Consider the following 21,260-nt stretch of genomic DNA (forward strand, 5'->3'; position numbering starts at 1 on the left):
ATCTTTAACTCTGTGTCCCATAAACATCTTATACTCATTATCTAAAACTGAGCTCATTATCTTTCCCCTCAAACTCTCCTCTTCCTAACTTCCCTGTTACTATTGAGAATATCACTATTCTCCCAGATACACAGGCCCTTCATAACCTGGCCCCCTCTTACCTTTCCATTCTTATACTTCACCCCTTCCTCATCTCTCCTTTCTGGCTTCCCTGGCTTCTTTCAAGTCCCTTCTTCATGAAACCTTTATTATGGTCCCTTAATCAAACCCCCCCCCCTTAATTATAGTGCTTTCCCTCTGTTGATTGTCTCCCATTTGTCCTGTTTGTACATAATTGTTTGCATGTTCTCTCTCCTATTAAACTGTGAACTCCTGAGAGCAGGGTTTGCCTTTTACCTTTCTTCACATCCCCAGCTCTTAGCCTGACACATAGTAGGTGCTTAATCAGTGTTTATTTGACTAACCATTAAAACACTGCAAAGCCACATCAGTTTTTGCTCCCTATATCTTGATGTCCATTTTGCTCCCCCAAATTGAATTTTGATCACCTCTCACTTAGTTTAACTTAAATTAAAATTAAAATTTAACTTCTGCCAGACAGCTTTCCTAGCTCTCCCAGCAGTTTGGCATCTTGATTTTATTGAACCCTGTGTTACTGTGCTTGATTGATCCTGGGTTTCATTTATCCGATTTGTTTCACTGCTTATTTTCTATTTCTTTTTTTTTTTGGCAATTGGGGTTAAGTGACTTGCCCAGGGTCACACAGTTAGTGTCCAGTGTTTGGTCTGAGGCTGGATTTGAACTCAGGTCCTCCTGACTTCAGAGGTGGTGCTTTATCCACTGTGCCACCTAGCTGCCCCTCATTTTCTATTTCTTAACCCTTAGCTGAGGTGGTTCAAGGGGTACTGGGATTGTCCTAAGTCTCAGCTGGTTAGAAGATGAAGCCAAGTTCCACTCTTCTGTTTGCTCAGAATTTGCTGCTCTAGGAGGGCAGGCAGCTCTTGCAGGTTTGGGGTTCTAGTGGCCCTAGTTCAATATTGTTGCCATCTGGAAACCCATATTCATGGAGCTCCTTTGTCTGGGCCTGTCTACTGGGCAGTGGTACCTCTGAACCTGAAGAGCTCAGGACAATACGGTGGGATAAAGAGAGAAAACACCCCCGCAGCCCTTGTCCCCCAACCTGCTAAAGCGGTAGACAGGGAAGTGTGGGTGGAGGGGCTGAGGGGAAAAATGCACCAAATGCAGGGCCATGTGGGTTTCAAGGCTCCATCCAACCATGTAGCTCTTTCCTTTTCTCCAAGTGGTTTAACCTTGCTTCTTTGTATTTCTTTTCCTGAACTTTCCCTCAGTATTGTTGGTGAGTTGAGGAGGAGATTTGATGGTGCTCTATGATGGCAAGGAATTTTGGGAGGGGTCCCCTCCCTTGATATTTTTTAGCTGCTTAGCCTTCTTGATTGAAAACCCAATTATTATACATTAAGAATGCACACAGGGTAGCTAGGTGGTGCCGTGGAGAGAGCTTCAGCCTTGGAGTCAGGAGGACCTGAGTTCAAAACTGACCTCAGACACATGACACTTACTAGCTGTGTGACCCTGGGCAAGTCACTTAACCCCGATTACCTCACCAAAAAGCAAAAAAAAAAAAAAAAAGAAAGTGTATATACACAGTGACCCCGAAAGTGTCAAAAATTAATACTGAAAGACAGTTGAAGACAGGAATTTTAATGAGATAATGAAACACCACAACCCGTGGAGAGGTGGGGGAGTACAGGTGTGGACTTGTGCGTACAGACTATGGCCATATTGGTAGGGGGGGGAGGGTGATGGTAATGGAAAAATAAGAACAGAGCAAAAACAAAAATTAAACAAAAAAAACTTAAAAAAATGACAATAATACAGAAATACAGGAAAACCACGACGCTGGACCGAGGAAGTTGGAGAGCTCCTCAAGAGCCTCGAGCAGGGGCCCTCGGAGCATGCGCAAAAGGCTGCCCGAGGCGCAGAACTCCATTTCCCAGAAGTCCCAGCCCGGGCACCGCCAGGCAGCCGTAGGAGCTCCGTCAGGCACCTCGGAGAGCGACCGGAACAGGCGGTGCTGAGCACGGGGACTTCCGCTTCCTTCCTGTAAAGGATTCCTGGTTCCCTTTCCCCCAGCGTCGCCTCTCCTCCCCCTCCGGGGCGGGAGCCCGGCCCCTTCTCCGCCTCCATCTGTGCCGCCCGGGGAGGAGGGGAGGGGCGCCGCCGCTCCGGGCCTGGGTGTCCGCTCCCAGCCTTCCGCGTCCCCGGCGCGGGGCCCCGCACGTCCCGCTCGCCTCTGACCCTGAGCGGGTCGGGTACCTCCTCTGAGCCCGACCCCCTTCCTTTGTAGAATGATGGGGCCGGGCCTTCCAGCCCCATCCCGAGCCCCCGCGACCTCGGCCTCCTGCCCGGAGCCCCCTGCTCCAGCTTGAGCTCCCTCCTTCCCAGTCACCCGCAGCGATCTTTCTGTTTTCCAAAAGGGAAGGGGGAGGGTCCCCGTCGTCCCTGGAGCTGCCTCCCAGGTGAGTGGGGGAAAGGGAGGAGAGCGTTGGAGAGCGCCCCGCCCCCGCGTCCCCGAGTCCCCGAGCCGAGGCGGCTCCGAGCGGCGAGGCCTTCCAGGGGAAGCTTTGGTCTGCACACTTCTCCTTCCGCGGCCGAGTGCTCGGTGCCAGCCGGGCGCCGTGCAGAGGGTGAGTAAGGGTGGATGACGACGCGGTCCTAGCGTGAGGAGCAGTTATTTCTCTCTGGTATTGATGGTTGTGTTAGGACCGGGTTTTCCCCCTTTCCCCTTCCTCATCCGGAAATCCAACAGTGTGGGCATCTTAGGCCAAGACCTAAGGCAGTGAAAGAAAGAAGACGTGCGTTCCTGCTCCCTGTGTTTGCTCGGACAGATCTGGGAAGTGGGCAGCCTCCCTTTGTCGGACAGGCGGCGCGAAAGTTGGTAAGTCTCCTTTGCCAAGATTTGGGTGGCCCAAGCTATGTATTCCATGACCCTCGCTGTAATATAGCCCAGCCTCTCATTGTAATATTGTGAACTAGTCAGAGTTGATTGCCGCCCTGAGGAGCACCTACTCCTCCAAGAGCACGTAAACTGTGAGCCATCGTCACGACGGGTCTTTCTTTGGTCCAAGAACGACGGCCAAATGACCATCCTTTTATTAATAAACATGCTGACCTTATTAATAAAATGATTAAATTATCCAGGAATTATGTGTCTTGAACTTTTTAAAACACCACACTATAAAATTTTGTCGGTCACATTGTTTAGATCAGGCTAAAACTAACCGTTTAATATACTTTACTCAGGCATTTTCCAGTATTTTTTGGAATACCAAAGGAACTAAGTATTATATGAGTCCAGAGATGGATGTTAGTTGGGTTCAAACGAGCAGCAAAGGTTTCTCAAAGGTTTCTTTGAACTAGCTGGGGTTGGTAGGTTTTGATTATCTGGGAAGAAGGGAGTTATCATTTCATCTTTTGGAGCCAGTGTGGAGTCTGGACTGATTGGTGAAGGCCATTCCTGCTAAGGGATATCAAGAGGCAAATTCAGATTTGTGGAACATTTCCACTTCTGCAAAGAGCATATCGTTTACTTGGGTAATGGAAGCAAGAATACCCATCTGGAGGGAAGTATGAGAAGGCAAGTTGTAAAGTCTGTGGTGTGTTGAGAAAAGACAGTATCCTATGCAATACCATGTGCAGAAAACAAATTTCTGTGGCTTACGAAGGTAATATATGGAAAAAAAAATAGATATGGATGCTGATCGTTAGGAGACTATATCTGGGTTGATAGTGGAATTGGACCTTTGGGGAAAGAGAACAACTTATCTATGAAGTGGACTAGGGTTTAAATGAGAGACTAAGTTCATGTAGTATAGGTTAGTAAAAAAAACAGTAACATGAATTTGTAATGGGACAGGCCTTTTTGGTTTGTGTTCTTATTCTATGCTTTTTTTTCTGCCCAGGAACCAGATGGTTTAGGCAACAGTAGGAGGAACCCAGAGTTGTAACTTAATGAAATAGTTATTGTTGAAATTAAAGTAAAAGCATATATAAAGTGTAAATGTTAAACATATATAAAGTAGCAACCATGGACACCAAGTTATAGAGTAGGAGTTATTAACCTTTTTGGGGTCATAGACCCCCTTGGCTGCGACCAAAAGAGCCCTTCTCAAAACACTGTTTTGTTTGTTTATTTGTTTTAATTTGTGATTCAAGGGAATACCAAATGTCAATTACAGGGAAATGAAAATAAAGACATATTTTTTCCTATCCAAATTCATAGACCTCAGGAGATCTGCTTGTAGATTCCTCAAAATTAAAAAAAATCTTGCCATTGAAGAAATATAGTACAATCAAGAGTACACTGTTTTTTTATAGTGTGAATTGTGGGTGTCAGAGAGGGTGTCAACGTATCTGTGAGGAGGCAGAGCATGTAGAGTGAATGTTGGAGAATAACAGAATAGATCAAGAAAGAAGTTGGGCTGGAAAATGCAGCTGTCCAGTTTGAAATGTGTTAGTGTGAAGTAAAGACATGAGATGAGGTCCTGGCTGTGACCAGGCTCTGTGTGATGGCTGATTGTGGAATGGAGGTGAATCATAGGGATGTCGATGAACTGTTTGATTTTTTTAGCGCCATACTGTAATTATTGAAATTAACGAGGATGTACAGATAAAATGACAACCAGGTGCTGAAGTTATCTAGGAAGATAGGAGTGACTCTTAGGAATGGGTAGGTGATGGCAAAGGTGATGCCATTTGCAACTTACTTTCTGAGTAATTCTGCCCAAAACATGGACTCCAGGTTATTCAAGTGACCACACCTTCAGGGTGTGAAGAATGATGATTCAGGTCAAATTTCTTCTCCCTCTATGCTAGTTTACCAGCTTCCACGGATTTAAATACCATCTCTGTGCTCATGATTCCTATATCTATCTAATCTGCCCCAACCTCCCTGCTGACCTCCAGTCTTGCATCTCCAACTGCCTTTCAGACATCTCAGACTGGGTCCAGTGGACATCTTCAACTCAGTATGTCCAAAACTGAATTCATTACCCTTCCCCTTAAACACTCCCCTCCTCCCATTTTGCATATCAATATAGAGGGCAACAGCATCCTTCTAGTCCCTCAGGCTCACAGCCTGGGAGTCATCCTGGACTCTTCACTCTCTCTCACCACCCATATTCAATATGGTACCAAAGGCTGTCAATTTTACCTTTGCAACATCTCCCATCCACTTGTCTGCTCTGACACTGCCTCCGCCCTGGTGCAGATCCTCATCACCTAAAGCCTGGGCTATAGTAGCTATAGGAGGATCTTCCTGCCTGGAGTCTCTCCCCACTCCAGTCTATCCTCCATTCAGCCACTGAAGTGATTTTCCTAGAGCATAGGTCCAACCATGTCCCTTCCCTACTCAATAAACTCCATTGGCTCCCTGTCACCTCTGGGATCAAATATAAAATCTTCTGCTTTGCATTCAAAGCCTTTCGTAACTCAGCCCCCTCCTACTTTTTCAGTTACACCTTACTTCCTGTCACAGTGACCACTGGCCCCCTGGCTGTTCCACAAGCAAGACGCTCCATTTGTAGGCTCCAGATATATTATCTGGCTGTTCCCCCCTCTTCAACTCCACCCACCAACTTCCCTGGCTTCCTTTAAGTCCCAACTAAAATCCCATCTTTTACTGGAAGCCTTCCCCAACCCCTCTTAATCCTAATGCCTTTCTTCTGTTAATTATTGCCTACTTATCCTGTAGTAGAGCTTGCTTCATATATATTTGTTTGCATGTTGTCCCCCATTAGATTGTAAACTCCTTGAGAGCAGGGACTGCCTTTTTCTTCTTTTTGTATCCCCAATACTTAGCACAGTGCCTGGCATAAATGAGGTACTTAAAAATGTTTATCAGTTAATTGATTAAGCCAAGAAGCATTTATTAAGTGCTTACTGTGTGCCAGGCGCTATGCCAAGCACAAGACATACAAACACAAGCAGATTCACAGTCTCTGGCCTCAAGATAGCTTACTTTCTAATGGAGGAAGACGACACATAAAAGGAAGATGAAAAGGGGAGGAAGCAGGGGAAGCTACCTGTGGGAGGAAGGGCATGGAAGGGAATGTTCTGCAGAGATGAGTCAGGAGTGCAGCCTGGAGACAAACGAAGACCTGGTTGGTCTGGGCTTCCTCCTTGAAATGGAGGTTCTGAGAGGAACCGGCCAATTAGGAGGAGCTGGAGGGCTGGACGAGTCTACCAGGATGAGAAGTATGGGGACAGAATGAGCTTCCAGCATGAAAAGGTTTCTGTGACATGGGAGAGGAAGTCCTGGGAAGATGAGTCCTGGAGAAGAATTCTACTACCCTATTTTGTCCTTTAGTTTAAAGAAAATATGTTTTGGATATTGGGTCACAGACTACCCAAGAATGCTTATTAAGACAAAGATTGTCTTATATACTTGAAATATATATCTATATCTATCTATCTGTCTATCTATCTATCTATCTATCTATCTATCTATCTATCTATCTATATCTTATGTACTATATACTATATACCTATCCTATATACTTGACTTTCCTCTGTCAAGATTGGGATTAAGGCTGATAGCTTTCCACTTTTGGACCTCTCTGGGACAGAGTGCAAATGATACTGTGTATGAATTATCATTAACACACCAAGCCATTTTGGCATCTTGAGGAAGACTTTCTTGACCTTCATCTTTTCCTCCCCCATGTGTCAGAGCTGATACCTCCCTATTTTGTATTGATTTTTTTATCTCCTTAAGTACCTATAGCTAGTCCTTCACCATTGAATGTGAACTATCCCCATTTGCAAGAACATCTCCTAAAACTTCTTCCATGAAGAGAGCAGACTGTTTAATTTCCACGCTTGTACCCCACAATGCCGGGCATAAAGGTGCTTAATAAACGTTTGGTGATTGATTGAATATGGCCCTGCTTTGTATGACCTTACTTTCTGATAGGGTGGGAGAACAAAATGAACACAGGTAGGCAAATTCAAAATATATAAAAAGTAAAAGCAAGTTAATTGCTCCGGAGGGCCCAGGGCACCAGCCACTTGGGGTGAGCAGGTGCAGGGGAGAAAGGGAGAGGTAGAAAAGGCAGACGTAAGGAATACTTAAAACCCTGAATTGTAAAAAATATTCCCTACATAGACAACTTGTGGTCTTCCCCAAGGCCCATGTGAAAGAGGTTTCTTGGGTGAGCAGGAATTTGTTGCATGTTTCAGGAGTCAGTGATGTTCAAGGATGTGGCTGTGGAATTCACCCAGGAGGAGTGGAGGCAACTGGATCCTGCTCAGAGGAGCTTGTTCAAGGATGTGATGCTGGAGAACTACAGGAACCTGGTCTCCCTGGGTAAAGGCAGATTTCCTTTTTGACTCCAAATATTTTTCCTTAATAGTATTTTATTTTTCCCAATTACATGTTAAGATAGTTTTCATCATTAATTTTTATAAGATTTTGAATTCCAAGTTTTTCTCCCTCCCTTTCTTCCCTCCTCCTTACCCAAGACAGCAAGCAATCTGGTATAGGTTATACATGTACAATCATGTTAAACACATTTTCACATTAATTTGACTCCAAATTTGCTTACTGGGCTTCACATTCTCATTTGCTAGAGGCTGTGTGGTGTCTCCAGGGCTCAGCTCATTTCCATGGGCTCAGCTGGCGTGGTGGGCAGGGATATTCTAGAATATGTGTGATATTGGGGCTCACAGGACCCCAAATTTAGAGTTGGAAGGGATGATCCTAGAAATTATCTAATTCCTGACTCTTATTTTGTGGATGAGAAGACTGGGACCCAGAGAGACTCTGTTCAAAGCACTTTCCCATTTCTTCCCCCTGAGCAGGACTGGCTGTTAACAAACCAGGTATTATCTCCCATTTGGAGAGAGGAAGAGCACCATGGATTCCAGAGAAAGCTGTCTCAGGGGGCACCTTTCCAGGTGGGTGATTGAAAACCAGGCAGGTGGGAGTCACTGCAAGGAAGAGCTGCAGTCTTCTGGTTGTTCAGGGGCAGTGTCTTTGAAGTACTGGCTGAGGTCCATGCCTCAAAGTTTCCCGGGCTCAGGGAGAAAGCCTGCATTTAGCCAACTGGAGTGTTCTCATATACATTCACCTTTACTTCAACCAGCCGGTTTCCCCAGGATCACTGAATAGTAGATCTAGGATGGCCCTTAGATGTCATCTCCACCATCTGCTTTTATAAATTGGGCCCCTGGAGCCCTGAAACCGGAAATGAGAAAGAATCACATGATCTCAGCCCTGGAAAGGCCTTCAGAGGCCGTCTAATCCAACCCACGCTTTTATAGAACAATTAGAGAAGCAGAGGTCATTCTGTGTCCTACCTGCCAAGGGTCCAGCCTTTGCTTTCATACCTTCACTGAGGTGGAGCCCACCACCTTCAAGGCAGCCCATTCACCCCTTCCAGACAGCCCACAGTGGGGGCTGTGTTCACCAGCTCTTTGTACCTTCTGCCTGGAGCCCTGCCCTGTGGGGCCAAGCACAGTAGCTCTTCTCCAGGTTATTGTTGTTCAGTCATTTCAGGCATGTCCAGCTCTTCATGAGCCCATTTGGGGTTTTCTTGGCAAAGATACCAGAGTGGTTTGCTATTTCCTTCTCCAGCTTGTTTTACAGATGAGGAAACTGGGGCAAACAGGGTGAAGTGAGTTACCAAGGGTTACAGAGCCAGTAAGTGTCTGAGGCCTTATTTGAGCTAATGAAGGTGAGTGTTCCTGAGTCTGGGCCCGATACTCTATTCACTGCGCCACCTAGCTGCCTTCTACATGACAGCCCTTTTAATACTAGAAAACATCTGACATGTCCTCACATGAGGCTTCTCTTCTCCAGTTGAAAAATCTCCCTTTCTTTCTGCCTGCTGTCATATATCATAAACTCAAGATCCTTCCATGTCTTGGCTCCCTTGCTTTAATTAAACATCTGCCTAGTTGATTAGTGCCCTTCCTAACAGCTCAGAATTCAGCACCACTCTTGCTTCATCTTCTCAGCATGCCCTGTGTGCTTTCCCCTGTATGTATCATAGTTCCTGATATTTCTGCTCACTTTTCCATCTAGTCTTTGTAAAAGGTATCTTTTTTTCCTACTCCACTCATATCAGGAAACATTTGTTAAACATACTTTGTGTAGGCCCTGGGGATATAAAGGAAGTTATGTTTTTGTGTGGCATGCAATATTTATGCTGATAGGCAAATTTGTTATTTAAGGAGGGTGAGATCTCCATTTTCCGAATATGATGAATGTCGAAAGATGAAAGGCTTTACAAATATAGTGTCACTTGAGCTGAATCTTGAAGGAAGTTCTAGATTCCAAGAGTTGGAGATGAAGAAGGAGGTGAAACAACCCTTCATCCTTTTTTCTTATTGGAAGTGTCCTCTTGGAATAGTTAGAACCACAGACAAAACATGTTCAAGTCTGTTGGTCATTGAAGGTTGGCCTATGGAGACAGCTTTTGCTATCTATCTTTTTAACTTTTGATTAAACTTGTCTTATCTGAGAGGGGTACATTGAAATTCCCACTTGTTCTGCTTGTTCCCCGATTCGAACATTCTGTGGTTGGAATGCATTCTGTTTTACCTTTTGCCTCTTAAAATAATCCCTGGCTTCTTTGTTAGGTTAGTTTCTCTAATAACTCTGGTCGTCCGTGTTCTTAGCTCTCAAATTATATCATGTATTTTTGTTTCTGAAAATGCTCTATCCCCTCAGCAGGATGCAAGGGCTTCAGGTTTGTCACTGTGTTAACACACCTTAGCCCAGGGCCTTGCAGACAGTAGGCGCTTACAAAAACTCCTTGAGTTCTAGGAGGTGTGTTTTAATTTCCATCTCCTGGAACAACATTAGCTGCTATATTTGACTAAAGTTCAGTTGTCTTTTGAAGGTGTCTTTGTTTACATTGTTGTAATCATTGTGTATTGTTCTTTTATTTCTTCTTTTTTCACTCTTACCAGTTCATACAAGTATTTCCATGTTTTCCTGAATTTTTCTTATTTTAAATTGTAGAATAACAGAATTTTAGAGTTGAAATGAACCTTCTTCGGGTGTCACTTAGATACTAGTAATTTGATTTTCTTCTTTAAAAATCAAATAAGCTAGTGCTTTATCTATTTGATTGTTTTTTCACTTTCAGTTTTGTTTATCTCATCTTTGAGTTTTAGAATTTCCATTAGTGTTTTTTTGATTTGTTGCTTTTGTTAGGTTTTTTAAAAATATTCACACCCAATTAATTTACTCATTATTTCTCTTTTGTTGATGAATGTTTTTATAGATAAATTTCTCCCTCATGACTGCTTTGGCTTTATCCAATTATTTTATGATTTATTCTTTAGGATTTAGCCTCCAATTAATTTTTAATCCTTTCTTCAAAGGCCTCATTAATGAATATATCTTTATTCAGTTGTGGTTGGTAAAGGATATTTTGATATAAAATGTTTTTGACTTCCTCTATTTGTTTGTAAAATTTTTATGCCCTGATATGTGGTCAGTTTTCATAAAGATGCCATGTACAGCTAAGAAATATGTATAATCATGTCTCTCCTCATTCAGTAATTGCAAGAGATATCATATCCAAGTTTCCAAAATTCTGTTTAGGTTCTTTACTTTTTTGTTAGTTTACTCTTTTCTTGTTAACTTTTGGTTAAATTTATCTTATCTGAGAGGGCTACATTGAGATTCCCCAGCTATTATAATTTTATTGCCTATATTTTCCTGTGAATCAATTAACTTTTCCTTTAAGAATTTAAATAACCATTTGATGCATATATATTTAATATTGACATTGTTAATGGTACTTTTGAGCATAATGTGCTTTCCTTGTTTGTCTCTTTTAATTAAACTTATTTTTACTATTTCTTACTGATTACTACATTTGCTTTTCTTAGTTCACTTGAAACATAAGTTTTGCTCCAGCCCCTTATTTGAACTTCTTTGTGTATGGTGTAAACAATAATAGTGTTGGATTCTGCTTTGTAATCCTTTCTGCTACTTCTTCTCTGTTTTATGGATGAGTATATCCCATTCCCAGTGATTATTGTTATGTATTTCCCTCCATTTTATTATTTTATACTTTTTCCTCTCTTTGCCAGCTGTCTTACTTTTTACAGGGAAATAGAGAGTGGTGGGAGAGGAGTGTGCTCAATAGTAGAGATGTGTGTAGTTAATGTAATATGCTTCTGATCTTACCATCTCTTGACCAGTTCCTGATCACAGGTTCTTAACCTTTCATTCTTTCCTTTTATTCCTGCATTCAGTATCTACTCTCTGAAATTGGAATCTGTTTTGCTTATTCCTAACTGCCCCCTTTAAATATTCCCTCCCTTTTAATCCTTCCATCCCTCTTCCTATTCTTTTCTGATCCTCTTGAATTTAATGTATTTCTACACCAAACTGTGTGTTTGTGTGTACGTTTTCAACCCTTCTTTGTCAGATTCATGTAAAAGTAAGATTTATGTATAGCCCTTTGCCCCACTCCTCTCTCCACATTTGTATAGTTCTTCTTAAGCACCCATGTGAGATAGTTCGTTCTTTCTTCCTTCCTTCCTTCCTTCCTTCCTTCCTTCCTTCCTTCCTCTCTCTCTCTCTCTCTCTCTCTCTCTCTCTCTCTCTCTCTCTCTCTCTCTCTCTCTCTTTCTCTCTTTGTGTATTCCTTTTTTATTTCCCTTTTTTCTTTTAAGTTCATGAACATATAAGAAAACTGTTCCTGGGCCCTCTGTCTAATTTCCTGTGACCTCTAAAGATGTTAAGATAATGAGGGGACATTTGTTTCTTCTCTTACCATTGCATGATCTTTTCCAATTGCTCAAATATATTTACCTCGCTTTGTTTCTCTTGGCTTCTTTGTTTTTCGAAGTATCTACTAAACTCTGGTCTTCACTGGGAATATTCAGAAGTTCTGTTTATGCCCCCTTATCCGCACCCCAAGATTACACTCAGTTTTGCTGGGTAAGTTCTTGCTGGGATTCTTTTGCCTTTTGTAGTCATATATTCCAAGTGGTCCTCTCTTTTATAGTGGCTACTGCCAGATTTTAAGTGATCTAGATAGACTGATTCCTTAGTACTTAAATTCTTTCCTGCTTTCTGGCTGTTTGTGATGTTTTTTCTTTGATGAGAAGTCTCTAGATTTGGGCTGAGATATGACTGGGACTTTTCCTTTTGGGATTTCTTTCAGATTACTGGTGAGTCCTTTCTGTTTCCACTTTGCCCTCCTGTTCTTATAAGTCTGGGCAGTTTTCATTCATGATTTCTTGAAAATATAGTATCTAGGCTCTATGGTTGAGATTTTCAAGTAGTCTAATGATTCTTAAGTTATCTTCTTGACTTGTTTTCCCAGGTCATTTGCTCTTGGTAAGAGATACTTTACATTTTCTTATTTTTTTTCAGTCTTTTGTCTTTGTTATAATATTTCTTGTTTTCTGTTTGGTCCAATCTGATTTTTATACTTAAATAAGGTTTCACACCCACTGTACTGAACTATTTATTCTCCTTCCAGTTCTTTCTTCTAGAGCACTTATTTCCTTTCCTGTTCTTTCCTCTAAAGCTCCATTTAATTTACATTGTATTTTTTAACTGTTTCTTTCTTCTAGGAATTCCAATAAAGCTTAAGGCAAATCTGTGTTTTTTGAGACTTTGCTGTGAGTAATTTGGGTTCGTGTCTTAGGTGTCCCCGGCTCCATAATATTTCTTTCGCGTTCTTGTTTTCTTTTGCTTACTAATTTTTCCAGCCTTACTGAATTGGGACTTTATGTCTGGGGTTGACTCTTTGTACTCTAGGAAGAATGCTTGGGCTTTTGCCCTGATTAGTGTTGTGTGGAAACTGTGTAATGAGTGCTATGTTTTTCAAGGACCTCGGGGGTGGCTCAGGCCAGTATGCTGTGTTGACATCACATCGTCCAGGGGGCCCCTTGACTGTTTTTCTGGTGAACATTCTATAGGCTCACAAACCCCTGGCTAGACCCTGGCCTAGGCTTCTGTTTTCCCACTGTTGATCATCCTTTTTGATGGTAGAAATAGAATCTAGGCCATTGTAAAGCAGCTTCTTTTTTCCTAATACAGAGAATCCCACATATGTTCACTTTATTCTTTCTTTCAGGGTGGCTTAGTCCAGATACGGGGTGTAAAACAACAAAGTCAGCTCCAAATCATGACCCTTCTTTAGGAGAGACAACCAAGAAAAGACTCGAAAGGGAAGGTCCCTGGGATTTTAGGTTTGCAGAAGCCTGAGGATATGATGTGAGCTTAGAGCATTAACAGAATGGCAAGCGTGAAAAACAATCCCAGCAGGTAAAAATCGCCCACAGGAAAAATGCACTTGGAAAAGGCCTTGATCTGGAGTCAATCCAGGTTCCAAAAAACAAAGTCCACATGGGGAAAAGTTTGCACCAATGTGACACACCTATCTAAAGAACTTCAGACGGTGTTCAGACAAGCATGGAATTTTTACTAAGAAAATACTTTGTAATTATCATAATTACAGAAAGTCATTTGGTTGCTATTCAGATCTTATTCAACATCGAAAGAAAAATGCCAAAGAAAAATTACATCTATGTGAAGAAGTGTTTAGCAGTAGGTCATCTCTTAAAAATCAACCCATAATTCATGCTGCACAGAAACCCTTTCAGTGTAATGAATATGGAAAATCCTTTAGCTGGCCTGGAGATCTAAGTGAACCTAAGAGAATTCACACTGGAGAGAAGTCCTGTGAATATAGTGAGTATAGGAAGACCTTTAGTTGGTGTGGAGATGGAGACTTTATTAAGCATAAGAGAATTCAAACTGGAGAGAACCCCTTTGAATGTAATGAATGTGGGAAATCTTTTAAGTGGCGTGGAGACCTTAATAAACATAGGAGGATTCATACTGGGGAGAAACCCTTTGAATGTAATGAATGTGGGAAATCCTTTAAACAGCCTGGACACCTTTCTGGACATAAGAGACTTCACACTGAAAAGAAACCCTTTGAATGTAATGAATGTGGGAAATCCTTTAGGTGCTCTGGATGCCTTAGTAAACATAAGAGAATTCGTAATAGTGAGAAACCTTTTGAATGTAGTGAATGTGGGAAATCCTTTCAACAGAATAGTTGTCTTATTGTACATAAGAAAATTCATACTGGAGGAAAACCCTTTGAATGTAGTGAGTATGGGAAATCCTTTAGAAGGTATATAAAGCTTACTGCCCATACCCATAGGAGAATTCATACTGGAGAGAAACCCTTTGAATGTAGTGTATGTGGGAAATCCTTTAGATGGAGTGGAGACCTTACTGCTCACAAAAGAATTCATACTGGAGAGAAACCCTTGGAATGTAATGAATGTGGGAAGTTCTTTAGTAAGTGTGGAATTCTTACTACCCATAAAAGATTTCATACTGGAGTAAAACCTTTTGAATGTAGTGAATGTGGGAAATCCTTTCAACAGAATAGTTGTCTTACTGTACATAAAAGACTTCATACTGGAGTAAAACCCTTTGAATGTACTGAATGTGGAAAATCCTTTTGGTGGCGTGGAGGTCTTACTAAACACGTGAGAACTCATAATGGTGAGAAACCTTTTAAATGTAAGGATTGTGGGAAATACTTTCAACAGAATGGTCATCTCACTCTACACAAGAGAATTCATACTGGGAAGAAGCCCTTGTAATATAAACAATGTTAGGAATCCTTTCATCAAACAGAAGCCTTACTTAGGCATAAGACAATTCAGCTGAGAGAGAAACCCTTTGGGTGTGATGGTTATGGGGAATCCTTTAGATCAAACAAGAAATTTCGTGAGGAAGGGAAATCCTTTGTGTGAAGTGACTTGATAAATCCTTGAATCAGAATGGAAATCTTAACTGACCATAAGAAAAATTCATACTAAAGAGAAACCTTTTGAATGTATTGAATGTGAAAAAAATGAAGGAGTTGGGTTAGATCTTGAATGTCTAATCTGTATCAGAGACATTTGCTGCACAGATTCCCCCTGCAGTGAATTGCTTCCCTCCTAATTCTAACTTTTTTGACTTTGTGTGAACAACATTGCACAATCAAAATCATCCATTCTGTCTTTTGTGATCGTCCCTATCCAGAATCAGGAAATCTGAGATCTGAGACCTCAGTAGCCATCTGGTCCCAATCATCCATCAAAGAAATCCCTATTACGACATTTCTAGCAAGTTGTTTTCCAGCTGCTCTCGAGTACCTCTAAGGAGGGTGTACTTCTTTAGACAGGATATTCCACTTTTGGTTAGATATAATTATTGGGATGTTTTTCTTGACGCCAAACCCAGATTGGCCTCTGCAACTGAATCTGCTCTCTAGGGCTAAATAAAATATCCCTCCTCCATGGGGCCTTAAAGAACTCCATGAGAGCCTTGAGATACTCAGGCAGGTATTATGTTCTCCCCGAGCCTTCAGCCAGGCTAAACATGCCAGTTCTTTCAAGCAATCCTCGTACTGTGGACTCGAGGCCCTTCACCATTCTGGTTGCCTGTCCCTGGACGCTCCAGTTTTTTAGTATCCTTAAATCCTGCTTCCCAGAAATGAACAAGAGATTCTAAATGTGGTCTGACCAGGTCAGAGTGCAAAGGGGCTATCAGTGTACCGTTCCTGGAAGCTCTCTAGTCCAATATTTCATTAACTTTTTTGGCTGCCACGTCTTCCTGCTAACTCTTATTAAGCTTGCATTACACTAAAACCCCTAGATCTTTTTCAAAACAGCTGCTGTATACCCACGGTTCCTCTATCTTATACATCTTAAGTTGATTTTTTTTTTGTACTAAATTTCAAGGCTTCATATTTCTCCCAGCTGGATTTAATCTCACTTAGCTCTAGCCTGGCAAGTTCCTTTTGGACCCTGATGAGCTTACCAGTTATACCTTTATCCAAGACGTTGGTTGATCACAATTTTAGTACAGACTTCTTGTCTCAAGTTGTTAAAGGGATCGCCTTTCTTGTTCCAGTTAATTTATAATATAACACCTTTTATATGCAGACCTGGTGGGTGTCTGAAGCTTCTTTTGGCGTGTGATATGAAGCAATGGTCAAGATCTAACATCTACCAGACAGTTTTTACTTTATCCAGTACTTTTAGTTGAAAAAGATTCTGTTTATTCCAATAATGGTGTCCTTGGGTTTACTGAACACTTTGTTGCTGTTTGATTGTTCCTGAAATTTAATTACCTAATTTATTCCACTGATTTACTTTTCTTTTTGGTAACCAGCACCAAATAGGTTTTAATGTTTACTGTTTCGTAGTATAGTTTGAATATTACATAAGTACATGGAATGAAATTTTATTTCCTGCTTCTCCCATTTATTTTCTTCCTCTATTAATTTCAATTTATTTACTAATTACTATAAATCTGTAGTTTTGCCTGAATTTTTTCATTAGTTATATTTTGGTAGTAGTGTATTGAGGCCTCCTAACTATCTTGATTATATTTCTCTTTCTCTTTTCTGAACTTAACTGATGAATGGTTGATAAATACAAATTGGGAATTATTAGACATTTGTTACTTTTCTTTGGTTTTCACTGTTATTTTTGCTCTAGTTTATCTCTCAGTATTTTCTAACTTTATTCCACTATCAAAATACCATTATTGGCACCCATGCTCCTTTTTTCCCCCTTGAAGTTGTAAGATATATTTTAGACTAACATCTTCATTTTAGATTTTACTATTTTGCGTTTGAAGTGTTTGCTTCAGTAAAGTTATTATCCCGTTTATTGGCATTCTTTCTATCCCATCCAGCAGTACATTGATTTTGGTTTCTGGAAGATGTGTATCTCTTAAGGCCCCTTTTGTTGACATTCTTTGTGGAGTTAAACATTTCATTTGACTTGCCATTTGTTTTGATGTTCTGGGGTAATAGTAGTAAATGTCCCATTTTTCCTGATATTCTGTGCCTGGTTTCACTCAGAGATGGGAGAAAAGTTACCCACTCCCTGTGTTTGGTAGGGAGATAAAGGAAGTAGAGGGTCCCACTAGCTTGGAGGTGAAGCAGAAAGTGGCTTCATTTCGAGAGTGGAGGAGAGGAAGCAGGCAGGACTTCCAGAAGGGTGTCTCAGCTCCCTTGCAGTCTTCTGGAGTCTGGTTCTGTCTCAGCCTCAGCTCTTTCCCCCTTGGTCTGCACGGAAGCTCTGTGTTCTGTGCCTGCGAACATGGAGGGGAAAGGGGGAGGTTGGAGTCTAAGCCAGCTTGGGTGGTGGGAGATAAGGGGTTAGAATCACTAATAACCATAGCTGAAGCGGGATGGAGGTGGGGGATGCTGGCACTTCTTTGGGCCTCTGCTAAAGCCCTTTGCTGGGTATGGAAGCCCATACAAAAGGGGCTTCTCTGGCTGGGCTTGTCTGTTGAACAGTCATGCCTCTGAATGTGAAGTGCTTAGGAAGCAAGGGACAGGAGGACAGACCCTCAGCACTTCCTGCCCCACAACTTGATAAATACAGCAAGAAGAGAGAGAAGCATGGAGGTGCTTCTTCTTGGCAGGGCCCTTAGCCGGCTGACTTTCTAACCTGGCCTCTTTTTATTTCTCTTACTGCTTTCTCCCTCACTACACTTGCTGAGAAGTCACGGGGATTCAGTGGTGTTTCATGCTTGACGAAGTTTCGGGAGGCACTGCCTTCTCTGGCTTTTCTTTGCCATCTTGATTGAAACCCTTACCGATTGTTTATTAAGAGGATTTGTTGTTGGGTCTTTTTTTCTGTTGTGTCCGACTCTTTGTGACCCCATTGGGGGTTTTCTTGGCAAAGATATTGGAGTGGTCAGCTATTTCCTTTTCCAGCTCATTTTACAGATAGCGTGAAGTGACTGGCCTACGGTCACAGCTAGGAAGTCTGAGGCCAGATCTGAACTCAGGAAGACAGGTCTTTCCCCCTCCAGGCCTGGGCACTAACCTCGTGCCACCCAGCCGCCCTGATTAAGGGAACGCACTCAGAGGAACGACTACTGTGTACTCTATTGCGGACATACACTGCAACTAAAAGGCAGTGGGAGACAGGAATTGTAATGAAAGAATGGAACGTGTGTGTGGCGGGGGTGGGGAGTGGGTGTGTGTGGAGCGGGGGCCATGGTACGGGGGCAGTGACAGCCGGGGACGTTGGCCCCCTCCGCCTGGCTTTTCCTGGGGTACGTGACAGCCCAGAGCCGGCGCCCTCGGAGCATGCGCACAAGGCTCCCCTCGGCGCAGAACTCCATTTCCCAGAAGTCCAAGCTAAGCGACTTTAGGACCTCTTTCAGGCATCTTGGAGAGCGACCAGAACAGGCAGCTCTGACCTCGGGGGCCTTCCTCTTCCTTCCATGTGTTCTCTGCTGCTGCCTGGTGATGGTCTCCAGCTCCCTCTTCCAGCGCCCCTCCCCTCTCCCCTCCCCAAGCATCGCCTCTCCTCCCCTGGGCCCCACCCTCCTATTCCTCCTCCTCTCCCCTCCCACCTCTCTCGCCTCCCCTCCTCTCTCCTACTCCCCCTCTCCTCTCCCTCTTCGTCCTCCACCTCTCTCTCACTCTTCTCCCTCTTTCTCCTCCTTACAGGAAGGCTTTCCCAATCTCTCTTAGTTCTATTGCCCTTCCCTCTATTAATTATTTCCTATCTATCCTGTATATAGCTTACTTTGTATGTATTTGATTGCTTATTGTCTCACCCATTAGAGTGTGAGCTCCTTAGCAATTTGGAACTATGCCCAAAGGGTTATAAAACTGTTTACCCTTTGACCCAGCAATACCACTACTAGGTCTTTATCCCAAAGAAGTTAAAAAAAAAAAGAAGAAAGAAAAGGACCTCTATATACGAAAATAGTCATAGCAGCTCTTTTAGTGTGTCCAAGAATTGGAAATTGAGGGGATGCCCATCAATGGGGGAATGGCTGAACAAGTTGTGGTATATGAATGTGATGGAATGCTATTGTGCTATAAGAAATAATGAGCAGTTTTTTTTTCTTCTGCTGTGTTTTGTTCCCTCTTTCTGGTGGTTCCTTCTATTGGTTCTAAGTCTTACAACATCACTAATGTGAAAATATGTTTAATAGGAATGTATACGTATGTGTGATATATATATGTGCAGAATGTGTGCCGTGTTGGGGAGGGAGGTGGGAGGGAGGGGGAGAAAAATTTAAAACTCAAAAGCTTATGGAAGTGATTGTTGATGAAGCAAAATAAATTAACAAAAAGTGGGGGAAAAAAAGAAATAATGAGCAAGATACTTTCACAAAAACCTAGGAAGACTTAAAAGAACTGATGCAAAGTGAAGTGAGCAGAACCAGGAGAACATTGTACACAGTAATAGCAATATTGTATGATGATCAACTGTGAATGACTTAGCTATTCTCAGCAATACAATGATCCAAGACAATTCTGAAAGACATGTGATGAAAAATGCTATCTTCCTCCAAAGAAAGAACTGATGGAGTCTGAATGCAGATTAAAGCATACTTTTTTTAACTTTATTTTTCTTGGGGTTCTTTGTTTTCTTTTGCAACATGGCTAATATGGAAATATGTTTTGCATAACTGCATATATATGCATAATATATATCAAATCATTTGCCTTCTCTGCAAGGGGGTGGGGAAGGGAGGGAGAGAGTTTAGAACTCAAATTTTTTTAAATATAAAAAATTGCTGTTACATGTAAATGAAAAAATAAAATATAAACATTTTCACTTAAAAAAAAAAAGGTGGTGAACTCCTTGAGGTCGAGGGCAGGGAATGTGTTTTGCCCCCTTTCGTATCTCCATTACTTAGCAGGGTGCTTGGCACTTAATAAATGTTTATTGATTAATTTATTGGTCTTCCTCCCTCCCTCTGCTTCCATCTTTTGGGCTCCAGGCAGGCATGAGAGGGGCTGTGAGCCTAGGCCCCTGCCCTGCCTCCATTCCTGCTGCTGCTGCGTGAGCCTCTTGCCCAGGGAAAGGAGGGGATAAGGGCACTGACTAGTTAGGGCCTAAGTGGGATCATCATGGGAGCAGAAGGCAAGGGCTTCTTGTGTCCTGCCCCATGCATTGATGAGAGCCCACCTGTTGGATCCTGAGCAAATCTTGTCACTTCTGAGCCTCAATCTCTTCATTTGTAAAAATGAGAATGGTGAGTGGGATGATCTGTTCTCTCAAGTGCCTTCTAGTTCAAAATCCATGATCCCATGACTGTTGGTTCCTACCTAGAGTTGCCAGAAGATGCTGGTCTTGGGCATCGGGCATGCTTGATGTCTACCTCCTAGATCTACTCTGTTGTTTTCCAAAAGGGGAAATGGAACTCATTGGAGTTTTTATTCAATTGGATTGATAAGTACATTTTTAGAGCACAGACATTTCCCCTCTATCCTGGAAGACAAGAGACTTGCCATCCTGAAAGTCAATGCCTTCCATAGGGAAAACTTTACATTTGCCATTCCTCATCCCATTCCTCAGAGCTCTAGCTAATTTATTGGCCAAGACCTGCATGCTTTCAGTATTAAACTAGATGCCGTGAGGAATGGTGACACTTTTCCTGTAAGGAACTTTCACATGGTGGAGGGGAGAACAGTCAAGGTATGAAATGTGCTAGGGTTTAGGTCAGAGACCAGTAGCAAGTTCTTATAGTATAGGTAAGTAAAAATAGGAAGTCAGTTGCACAAATTTGAAATGGGTCAGGGCTTTTTGATCTGTGTTTCTTTCCCACTTTTTTTTCTGCCAGGAACTGGCCTGATACATGGAACAGACAGTGGGAGGGACCCAGAGTTGCAGATTGGTGAGACAGGCATTGTGGAAATTGAGGTAGACTGGGATTGTTGTGAAGTATATATAAGGTAGTTGACCATGGATACGAAACCATAGAGAAAGTCAGGTGCAGTGAGGCAAAGGCTAATTTTTTTTTAATTGTGGGTATTGGTTAGGGAATTTAAATATCAAGGTAGATGTAAAACCAGATGTTTGAGAGTAAGAGATCTGGTGCAGAAAGAAGCTGGATTGGGAAATGGGGCCTTCCATATTTGAAATGTATAGGTTGTGAAGCAGTGGCGTGAGATGAGGTCCAAACTTCATCCGTTTTCTGATGGCTGATTATGGAGTGGTGATGAATAACTGGTATGTCTGTAACCCCCCAAGTGTCTGTTCTAGATGCTCTTGTCTTCTCATTTGGACCCTCTATATTATCTTATTGGGTGATTTCATCAGTTCCCATTATCATCTTTATACAGATGATTCTGAGATCTATTTATCCAATCCCAACTTCTTTCCTGACTTCCAGTCTTACATCACTGACTTCATGGCATCCT

The 21,260-nt window shown here is 42.2% G+C and overlaps 1 protein-coding gene across 1 annotated transcript; it reads left to right on the forward strand.

Annotated features, from left to right (window-relative positions):
* Positions 1-1,976: 1,976 nt before the first annotated feature.
* Positions 1,977-19,459, forward strand: LOC110220005 (uncharacterized). Its single transcript, XM_078146260.1, is given in 7 exon segments — positions 1,977-2,092; positions 2,155-2,333; positions 2,452-2,708; positions 7,261-7,387; positions 7,882-7,977; positions 13,134-13,432; positions 13,435-19,459. Coding segments are annotated over 7 exon segments (2,322 nt in total). The 3' UTR covers positions 14,683-19,459.
* The last annotated feature ends 1,801 nt before the right edge of the window (positions 19,460-21,260 follow it).

Source organism: Phascolarctos cinereus, unplaced genomic scaffold, assembly GCF_003287225.1.
Source record: "Phascolarctos cinereus isolate Bilbo 61053 unplaced genomic scaffold, phaCin_HiC Scaffold_726;HRSCAF=1367, whole genome shotgun sequence".
Taxonomy (NCBI): domain Eukaryota; kingdom Metazoa; phylum Chordata; class Mammalia; order Diprotodontia; family Phascolarctidae; genus Phascolarctos; species Phascolarctos cinereus.